Here is an 11,251-nt window from a genome sequence, read left to right on the forward strand (position 1 = left end):
ACTTATGTTTGTACGAAACCATTGATTAATGCAAGAAAAATGGAAATTATGTTCACAGAACCTCAGAAGACGCACCTCCGCCGTGTTTGAGCAACGGTCTGCTCTCAAATTGGCAAGAAGAACATAGGAAGACGACATACCTGAAGGTGTCCGTCTGATTGCTTAAGCTATAAGACATCCCAATAGTGTAGATCTTCGTCGTTCCAAAACACTTATTTATAGCTCGGCCTTGGATCTGTTACAAATGCCGCTTGTTAATGAGAATAAATGAGACGGAGTGGGAATAAATGTGGGGTGAAGCTTAATGATTGAATTAAAGGTTGATTTTAAGTGAAAGCGAAGACGTTACAGGAAAATGTAGTCGGGGACAGATGGAAGGTGACAGCGTCGATCAGCAGAAGATGACACACCTAACTCTAAACAAAAACGGGTCGCATATATAATCAGAAAATCCAGCTAATCCGCGAGCAAGAAAGACTAAAGAAAAAAGAAGAAAAAAATCTACGAATTGGAAGAAAAAGAAAAAAAAAGCTCTCTCTTTGCTCGATACGTGTTGCAAAATAGAGATAAAAGGACTGATTTGGCGCATTGTGGAGAGTTTTGACACGTATATTTTTTTTGCTGATATTGTGTTATTTTTTATGAAATGTGTTTGTTGTATTTGACAATGGTGTGATTACAATAGTATTGTATTACTATGTTTATTAATGTATTGTACAATCCACCAAAATGTAACTCACAAAAAGAACCGTGAGACTTGCAAACTTAGTCAATAACATACAGTATCAATTCAATAAATTAATATTCTAAATTAATAAACACTATAAATTAATAAATTTTTCTGGTCATACTTAGACCGGTTCAAAATATGACATAAATCGACAAAATAATAAAATATTTTTTAAAAAAATCTTATATAAATATATGGTTCCATTAAAATTATAAATTAATAATTTATATGTACAATACATTTTACACATGTAAAATAAATAGTTATTCACAATAAAATTATCTTTATATTTTTTAAAAATTTAATATATTTTGATGAGATATAGTAAAAAATATTTATAAAGCCACATTTAAACTCTATGAGACATATTTATATAACTAAATAATATAGTTAAAACAGTTTGAATATCTAATTTCAAAAATTAAATTAATGTATATACACAAAAATCAAATATTTTTTTTATTCTAGAAAAACCTATATTTAAAATTGAAAAATCTAAAAAAAGAAATTTTTTTATAGTTTAATAATTTTATAGTTTTTAGTGTATATAAATGATCGAAACAAACAAAAAGACTTCTTTCACAAAATTATGCTTAGATAACATTGCAAATACTTACTTTTTACAGTCTTTTATCTTTGGCTATTCTCAAAGAAAATCTTTATTAGACAAAAATGGATCCCATAACTTCATTATCTTGAAAAAGTCAAGCTCAATCCTCAGTAAGGGGAGTTATAATAAACAAACTCATCAAAATGCTTGTATTTGTCTTGCTCTGTTTCTGTTAACGATACTCCAATAAGTTTGATTGTGCCTGTAATATTAATAACATCCTTGATGACTGAAAAAAAAAGAAAAAAAAGAACAACCTCCGAGCTGGGTTTGCAGAAACAGCCATATGCTTTACAGTTTAATGTACATTGTGATATTCGTTTGCTTTATTCTTACATAAGTATTGCCAAAAGTGGGGGGCTTCACTCAAGGCCTCAGTAAACACTAAACCCAAAAAATATGAGTTACTACTCAGAGGACAAGATGCAGAACAGAGCCTCCCTCAATGTTGTAGTATTTTGCTGTCTTGTCTTGGCAAAAAAAAAAAACTCTTTAAGAATCAGTGTTATGCGTAACTGCTTAGATTATCAGCTTGCAAACCGAGTATAATCAAGTAATGGCAAGAACATAAGAAAACACATTAGAAAGGAGATGCAATTTTCTATGTCACGAAGATTTAACCAGAAACAACTCCAACGACCTGAGATAAGAAGAACATAGGAGCTTAAAAAAGTTCAAGAGACTTCCCTAGCAGTTCATTTTTTTTGAAGTAAAGAAGTAATTTGTTACCTTTGTTTAACGGGAGGGACGCCTTCTTTCTCCTTAACACATTCCTTGATGCGATCAATAGTGTCAGACCTGTAGCATCGTATTTATTATGGCATGCAAGAGCTAAGGCGTAAAACACACGCTTACATCCCTGCTAAGATGCAATGATATTGAGGTTCATGAGATCCTTTGGTTCTTGTTGTCTTTGAACTGAACTATCTTCATGTCATCTTCTAAGCGATTATTCCAGCTCAAGAGCTGAGATTTATCCAAAGGTGGTCTGATTTCGATGTTGTAAAGAAAGCAAGCGAGAAGCCTTCACCTACTTATTGGAAATCATCTTCAGGTACTTTTACCCTTGAGCCAAGAATCAAGACAGGACCAGAGATCTTATTAAAGAGAATCTTTCTGACTCGAAAGCTTCTCAACGTCCTTGAGGTATATGATTAGAGGATTCGTTTCTGATACATAGACCACAACCTGCAGAGAAAGACAGCAACTGTGGAAAATCCATTGAAAATAGTTGTGAAAAGGTTTGTTTCTTACCTTGTAAAGTGATCGCAGGAAAGTTCCTCATTGAAGCATAGATTTGCTAGAAGCTAGAAGCCATAACAAAGACAGATGTGAAGCAAACGGAAGTCAGAACGTGGAGTTGAATAAAATGTATTTAAAAGGATATAGTAAAGTTCTATTTCTAAACCTGTAACAGAACTCGAAGTAGCAGTGCATTTCTCTTGTGTCTTGGAGGAACTTGAGCTATCAAAACAGCTGAAGTCACGTCGAAACAGCTTAACATGTAAACTGAAGCTTCACTGAAAACGTCTTGATAAGTGCATCCTGTTTGGCAGGAGTAAATATTAAGATTGGAAAATAGGAATTTTGTATACAGCGTTAATAGGAGACTGTGGTGATTACCTTCTCCTCAAGGAGGAGCATGTCCACATGCATTAGCTCGCCGCCTTTCACATTCCTCACCTACCAGAATCCAAGCAGACGGTGGGACTCGGTTGTGGTTCAAATCGGCAAGCAGGAACAGAGATGAATATTCTGGGAGTGGTTGACGTTGTGATATTCATGGCTTGAAGGTTGGAAGATTTATACTCGGAGCTAAGTCGATTACTTTGGGAGACGATGAGGTCGATTGATGTTTTTCAGAGTGGGAGGAGAGGGTTAATCAAGTTAAAGCTAGGATTAAAGTTCGTATTAACGCAGGTTGGAAACGTTATGGTCACTTGATCGACATCTGCGGTAATTGGAGAAATCGACAGCTGAGATACAAAGCTCAAAGGTGAGAAGATGAACCCTAAACCTTATTGGGCTTCGACTAAATGATATGTTGGAGCCCAAACACAAGTTAAGAATAACAAATGGAAAAAAAAGACCCAGCGAAAGTTAGAAGGTTAAGTCCCAAAACATTCCAAGACTTGAAATTGTTGAGGTGCCACGTGGCTGAAAATGCCCACTCCTACTGACGGAAAGTTAGAAAAAAAAAGTTATTTTATATAAATTTACATTAATTTTATGAAGCATTTTAAAAAAAATTGTAAATTAAAAATGATATTATAAACAAAATAAATAAATAGAATTCAGAGATCATGTTGTTATTTTTAATAAATATTTTTGGACTGAATTAAAATAACAATAACCTTCATTATTCTATGAAGATCAATCTAATATAATAGGTTAACGATGCATCATGTACAATATAATTATGCAATGATCATGCCAAAGAAATATGTTAAGGAAAAGTTTATATTATCTAAGCCAAAACAACCTCTTGTTAGTATGATTAGTTTGGTATGTGTATGATTTAATTAAAATATGATAGTTTTCTCCTAATAAAAGTCATACTTAAACTTTCCCGCCACTCTTTAAATTGAAAACGGTATATCGTTACTAAATAAGTTTAGAATTTATTAGATAAATTTTACTGTTAATTTAGAAGTTATTAATACTGTGGAATCTTGCGTTATGGATTAACAATATATTTAAATTAAATAATAATATTGCATGGATGTTTTTTATAAAACTCATGCTCGTATGTAATAAAGAGCTTATGCTGCAGATGCGTGTGATTATCTTGCAAAATATATTTTTGCATTCGTATATTAATACTTTGAAATAAAACCTTTTACCGTACAAAGGGAATCGTTCAAAAATTTTAAATATCAGAGTGTTTGTTTATTCAAATAACTAAGTATGAGTAATATATAATTATATGTTTGCACTATTGTATGAAAAAAAAAGTTAGGAGCACTATTTATCGTGAAATCATAGACCTTAAAAAAATTGATGTAAATGGGTAAAGCAAATAATTATTCCTATGTTTTTTTTTGTTAAAACATTATTCATATGTTAAAGAGAAAAAGACAAAAATAGCACTAAATCAAGTTTTTGTTCTCAAACTAGCACTCAAGGTCAAAAGTCACAAAAATAGCACTTAATGTTTTATCAAAAGTCACAAACTTAGGGTTTAGAGTTAAAGGGTGGGGTTTAGAATTTAGGGTTTAGGGTTTAGGGTTTAGGGTTTAGAGTTTAGGGTTTAGGATTTAGGGTTTAGGGTTTAGAGTTTAGGGTTTAGGGTTTAGAGTTTAGGGTTTAGGGTTTAGGGGTTAGGGTTTAGGGTTTAGAGTTTAGGGTTTAGGGTTTAGAGTTGAGAAATGAGGTTTTGGGGATAAGATTTCAAATTTTGAAAAATAAAAAAATTAAAATTTTCAAAGGATAAACTTAGAAAGGTGCTATTTTGGTCATTTTAGTTTTTGAGTGCTATTTTTGTGATATAAACTTAGAAATGTGCTATTTTGGAGATTTGCCCTATGTTAAATGTTCAGTATATGTATATTCATACATTTTATATGTATTTTCACTAATATACTATAAACCTGTTGGTTCATCTAGTTTTTTTACGGGCTATTTTACACATTTAAATAAATGAAAAACATTTTATTGTATTTTCGATACATGTAAATCCAATTAAAATCATCGTACTCGGTTCTGGTTATTTACATTAATTTGTCATACCGGTATGATCGGAATGAATATCAATAATATCATAAGAGCTGTTTTTATGATGTATTCATGAGACGAAGAATACGACATTATTTGTTTATTAAAATATAAAAGTATATTGTTAAAAATATTATTTTTAATTTATCTAAAGCCCACACGATAATATTCTCGAATGTTTATGAGTTACACCAAAAACTCATACGATCTCTAAGTTATAGAAACGTATGTGCTTTGGATGCGGACATGTGTACTCCACAAAGTCTCACTTAGTGGCATGGAATCCCGTGCGAAATTTTGATTTTGTTGTATATTTAGATTGGTATTTATTTTTAACATCAAACGGGAGTTGGTTTGATCATTTGTGAAACATTATTTCTATGTGATATTTAATTAGTTATGTAGGATATTAGGATATTGAACATCTTTTTTTTTTTTTTTTTGTCAGCAAACAAACAGACTCATATAGACTCTGTGAACCAAACTGGTAACTCCGCATCCATGTGGACTACAAACGAAGGTTACTTTCTTGCACTGCGTGCTAGAATAGTGAACGTCAGAACGACAAAATCGTCATTGATTTCGTAATACATCTTGTAATATATTGACTTTAATTCATGCTTTATTTTAGTTTGGACAACAGAGTCATAATAGTTTATTTAGCAGCATTTCTTCTTCTCAGTTACACACTTACACCACCACCACTACCAGCCCTGCAAAGAAACACACCATCATTTCTTCTTCTCGGTTACACCACCACCACCACCTCCTGAAGTAGTGAGTTACGTGCGGCGGTGCGGGATGTCCAGAAGAACGAAAGTCTTCTGTCTTTCTATTGTCTTCGGCTTCAATATGTATTCTCCCACCGTTGTTTCCTGTCCAAGTTGCATTTCAATCAGCAGCAGCGCATAGTTCAGCTTCTCTACACACCTTTATTTAACTTGCCATCTTTCTTTTCGTTATAAATATCAACTATACATGCATTTTGAACACTTGTATGTTTACTTGACAAATTAACCATAAAACCAACCAATATGGGTAGAAAAAATAAGTATGTTAAGAGTGTTACTTGTCAGGGTTAAAGGAAAGAGATAGAAACAGAGATTTGATCCAAGGAAAAAGATAAAAACATAGTTAATCTTTTATTCTTCTAATGATGGTCATGTCTATCATCTACCCGTACAAAAAGAAAACGTTACAGTCACAGACAACTAATAAAACCAACTTAGTAGCTTGAGATTGAGATCTCCAACTTAGGCGGGTATACAAATGTTTTGGATGTAACTGATAACGTTTCATGTGCCAAATAGCAAAAAAACATAGAATCATCATTTGACAACCTCCACCTCAACTTCTTCATATTTTAATCAGAAACTCCAATTTTCAAACCATGTTCGCCTCTAAGAGGCTAAGTCCTCTCTCTCTTTGAACTACAGGGCGGTGTGGCTTTGGGGCTAAAACTACAAAAAAAAAAGAACTGTGTTTAAGATGTTTCATCAAAGAACAGAGTTGGAGGTAAAGATGAGAATGGTTACTGTATGGATTCCTCTCATAGAAACATTTGAAAAGAGATACAGCTTCGTCTGCCATTATTCCTCTTCACTTGTACCCTTTTCCTCTTTGAGCTTCTTCACTATAAAAAAAAAAAACAGAGATCACAGACTTCAATTAATAAGGCCGATTTTTTCTAATAAGTTTGTAGTGTGATCTTTAGGGTCTACAAAGGATATCTTATGTCTGAGAACTCTCTAAGTGAAGCAACAATACGGAACCACAACCCCCAAATTTATCATTTCCGCATGCATAATATACTTCCTTTATACCTTCGATTAAAGAAAAGATCATATCAGGAACAAATAAACAAACAGACAAAAAAATTCAAGTTCATGTTAAGGAATCATACCGAGGAAGGATAAGGTCGATGCACACATTATGCAAGGTTCACATGTTACGTAAAGAACGCATTTCGAGAATTTCTCAGCGACTTGTGAAGGTGAAAGTCTATCTTTTTGCCATTGTCCAATAAGTTCATCGATTGCTTCCATCTCTACATGTCTTGTGGCCTCTCTGAACAAAATTATAACAAACGACTTAGTAAGTAGGATAGACGAAGCAGTCAACATGACAATCAATAAACACTTTATGTCATCGCATTGTTTTATGTTTCAAAGTTACTCATACAGAGAAATAGGTGAAAGATTATAAAGATTACATTGCATGTCTCATTAGTTCGGTTACGCCCTGAAGCAACGATGTTACCCTCCTCAAGAATGACACATCTGATCCAGACAAACAGAAAGATAATAATAATAATTTAATTGATAATAGTATCGAGAAAGAGCAACTGGGATAAAGAAAAGTAAAAAATTAGATACCCCCACAGGAACTTCAAGAGCCTCTAGAGCAAGTTTAGCCTGCAATCCAAGGGAATCAAACACCGTTACTCTAGAAAAGCAACAAAATTTTGCAGTATTGTGGAGCCATAACTGGTGTTACCTGTCTTCAAAGCGGAGAAAAAAATTCTTGTCGGACTTCAAATCGGAGAAGAAAGGATGAGTTCAAGAAGAGAAACACACATATTTATACCGAAAACACACCGTCTTGCAGATCTAAACGACACATTGAAGAAGCGCAAACGTCACGAAGTCGCCGTACGCAGAGGAAAGACGAACTCCATTTCGTTGATTCTTCCGTACGAGGCCGACCGGTCTGTCCAAATTTGAAGCCCAAACGTGATTTAAGCCCATCACGCAAAAGAATAAATGATACGGTGAGTTTCGATTACTGGACAGGTGTCACGCCCGCCCAGAGCCTTCAACTTAATGACGTGGCGCGTTCTGGAGAGATGAAACTCTCTTTTATATATATATATATAGATAGAAGATAGATATAAATAGATAGATATAAATTTGGTAGAGTTCAAATAATATTTATTTTATAGTGAAAAAGCAATAAATCGAAATACCACTTCTTCTGAAGGTATTTGAAACTTTTTTTAAATAATAAAATTTGCTTCACATTTTTAAAACGAAAATCAAACTTTTTGAAATAAAAAAATTGTTTGGAAATTGATTTTAAAAACTTTTATATATTTCATATAACGATAAAATATCAAATTATAGTAATTTAAAAAAATAAAAAAATTATTAGTTTAGATAAATATTTAAAATTTAAAAGGTTTTTTCAAAACCTTTGAAATTACTTCAAAAAGCCATAATATTTGTAACAATTTTTTTAAAAATTTACTCAAATTTTGGATTTACTTTGATTCAATAAACCCTCCTAAAAGTATCTAGTTTTTTTTAAATAATTTTTTTTACATGTAAGAACTAAAATACAGAAACTAACCAAAATAAAAACATATTGAAAAGTAACATTCTTTATTATAATCGGCAAACGACACCACTCACATCACATGATCACTTTAAGCGACTAATACAGTAATACTAATACACACATAAACATAGTTAAAAGCTGAAAAGCTTAACAAGACGTCTGAGTGACCTTATTTTCTAGAAACAAAGAGAAAGAGGAAACTAAAGAGTAAGTCTCCAATTGGTTATAATGAGAACGACATAGATTCCCATCTGATGAACCAAATAACCAGCCTTTTCATTGAACCGAATGATCTAGTAACTTTTCTCCTTAACTTCCTTCAAATGCCAGAACCTCTTTCGAAATGAGCCCCAATGGCATCTATAGCATGACCAGCTTGTCCATGGAATCCAAGAAGCTTTCCTCCATTTTCACCTTTTAGATTGAATTCTTCTCCACTCATCTTACCGAATAATGCAGAGGTAAATCCTTTCGAGGTTGTGAAGTATAGCGATGTGATAAGCGTTGTATCGTAGTTGAATATATGATTGTAGCTTCCACCAACGGCTGTGATATAATCATTCGGATTATTCACCGAAAACTGGATTTCATTTTCCATCACGAAAAAAAACTAATGATTAAGTTCTTCAAAGAAATATAGAAACCAATCGAATATGAATGTTAACAAAATTCACAAATTTATTTATTTGTTTTGACCTCTTTTAGCTCCCCCCGATTTGTCCCGTGTTCACTGATTTCGACTTTTCCTTCCTTTGTGTATTCGGTCTTGATATAAGTTACGCTGTATATGTCTTTCCCCACAGTTATTTTCTGCACACCATCGAAAATACCATCATCAAATGTGTTTCCCTTCTCACCACCCACCGGTCCTATCTTTGTGGTAGTGGGAGCTGGAGCTGGAGTGGCACTGGTACCAGGAGCAGCAGCGGGAGCTGGATGGGGACCTTGGCCGGGAGCTGGACCGGGAGCTGGACGGGGACCTTGACCGGGAGCGGGAGCGGGAGCGGGAGCTGGACGGGGGCCTGGACCAGGAGCAGGAGATGGACGGGGACCTGCACCAGGAGCGGGAGCTGGACGGGGACCTTGACCAGGAGCAGGAGCAGGAGCGGGAGCGGGAGCTGGAGCTGGACGGGGACCTGGACCAGGAGCGGGAGCTGGACGGGGACCTGGACCAGGAGCGGGAGCTGGATGAGAACCTGGAGCGGGAGCGGGAGCAGGACCGGGGGCAGGAGATGGAGCTGGAGCTGGAGTGCGAAGAGGGCCAAAATGTGCACCAAGAGCATCAATAGCATCAGCAGATCGACCACAAAATCCGACAATCTTGAAATCTTTCTCCTCAAACACAAATTTCCTACCAACCACATTCCCAAAAACACGGGAGGTTCTTCCTTTTGATGTCTTAAACATAACCGATGTAAGGCAGACATCGACTGTTCCCTCCACCAATATAATATGTTCATGAGGATAATCAACCACAAACTGCAACCAAAGTTTTTTATTTTATTTTCAGAATATTTCTGAAAAAACGAAACTAAACTTAGAATTTTTATCAGCATCTACCTCTTGTGGAACCTCTTGTCTCTTCCCATGAGCATGTGGTACCATTCTTTCGCCTCTCGCATACTCAAACCTAAAATAACTCACAAACCTACCACCTCGGCCCACTAATATTTTTCTAACACCATCGTAAGCACCATCGTCCCATGGAGTCCCTCCATTACCACCTTGGCGTTCGAAATGCCTAAGAGGAGGATTTGGAGCGAAGAAGTAAGGTCCAATGGAATCAAGAGCCTGACCAGAGCGTCCATGGAAACCAAGAAGCCTTCCTCCAGTTCTACCCTCGAGCCAGAAAGCTCTTCCTCCAGCCACACCGAGGGTCGGAGAGGTTCTTCTATATGAGGTATAGAAGACTAGTGATTTGATCAGAACTGCGTTATAGAATGGAACAAGATCGAAGCTTCCACCAACGGATGTTATATATTCATTGGGATATTCTACAGCAAACTGGATTTCATTTTCCATCAAAAGCAAACAAATTATTAGCTTCTGAAGTTTTCGATAACAATCTATTGAAGAATAACGAAGTCACGATTATTACCTCTTGTAGTGGCCCCCGAATCGTCCCGTGTTCACGGGTTTCAAATTTCGCGTCCTTTTCGTATTCGATCTTGATATATGATACACATCCCTGGTCTCTTCCGACAACTATTTTCTTCACACCGTCAAAAACACCATCGTCGAATGCTACTCCCATGTTACCACCCATTGGTCCCACCCTTTGGGACATCACCACCCTTTGGGTCTTCATTTCCATCACTCAGAAAACCTGAAAATTGAAGCAACAACATAGTAGTATCAAAAAAAAAAAAAAAAAAAAAAAAAAAAAGTATCAAAACAAGGATAAAATTATATGTTAACTACTAAAATATCAAAATAAGGACAACCCTATTCGTTAAAATTTACTAACGCGAATAGAAAATATCGACAAAAATGTGAATATATATAGAAACGTGGAAAAAGGAGGAGAAAGAGGAGAGACCTTGTGGAGAAGAGCTATAAGTGAGAATGATATTTCATATGGGGCACTGCTAGTCCCTTATATATATATATATATAGAGTTCATTTTCTGATATATCACATGAATTATATTTTGTATTGTTTTAGAAAAATTTATTAGGAGATCTCGGTGATTACAAGATCACCTAGAATATATTTTAGATTTCGTATTCTATTATGTTAAAAACCTTGCTAGACAAATTATGTACTTTGTATAAATAAGTCTATTAGTTAAGTTAAAAAGATGAGAGAAACCATAATACTACTTAGATTCCTCTAAACTTATCATGTATCAGAGCCATAGA

The 11,251-nt window shown here is 34.8% G+C and overlaps 1 protein-coding gene and 1 long non-coding RNA gene across 2 annotated transcripts; both read right to left on the reverse strand.

Annotated features, from left to right (window-relative positions):
- Positions 1–1,527: 1,527 nt before the first annotated feature.
- On the reverse strand, positions 1,528–3,807 carry LOC111215811. The gene is made up of 5 exons (XR_002664662.2): positions 2,964–3,807; positions 2,749–2,885; positions 2,595–2,647; positions 2,070–2,528; positions 1,528–1,980 (listed from the first exon to the last, which is right to left on the reverse strand). It is a non-coding gene; the product is annotated as an uncharacterized LOC111215811 (long non-coding RNA).
- A 4,612-nt stretch (positions 3,808–8,419) lies between these two features.
- LOC106437658 (myrosinase-binding protein 2) lies at positions 8,420–11,018 on the reverse strand. Its single transcript, XM_048768771.1, has 5 exons — positions 10,930–11,018; positions 10,489–10,716; positions 9,951–10,394; positions 9,087–9,869; positions 8,420–8,970 (listed from the first exon to the last, which is right to left on the reverse strand). The coding sequence occupies exons 2-5, from the start codon at positions 10,702–10,704 to the stop codon at positions 8,710–8,712; spliced, it is 1,704 nt and encodes a 567-aa protein (XP_048624728.1). The 5' UTR covers positions 10,705–10,716; positions 10,930–11,018; the 3' UTR covers positions 8,420–8,709.
- Positions 11,019–11,251: the final 233 nt, after the last annotated feature.

This window comes from Brassica napus, chromosome C9, assembly GCF_020379485.1.
Source record: "Brassica napus cultivar Da-Ae chromosome C9, Da-Ae, whole genome shotgun sequence".
NCBI classification, from domain to species: Eukaryota; Viridiplantae; Streptophyta; class Magnoliopsida; order Brassicales; family Brassicaceae; genus Brassica; species Brassica napus.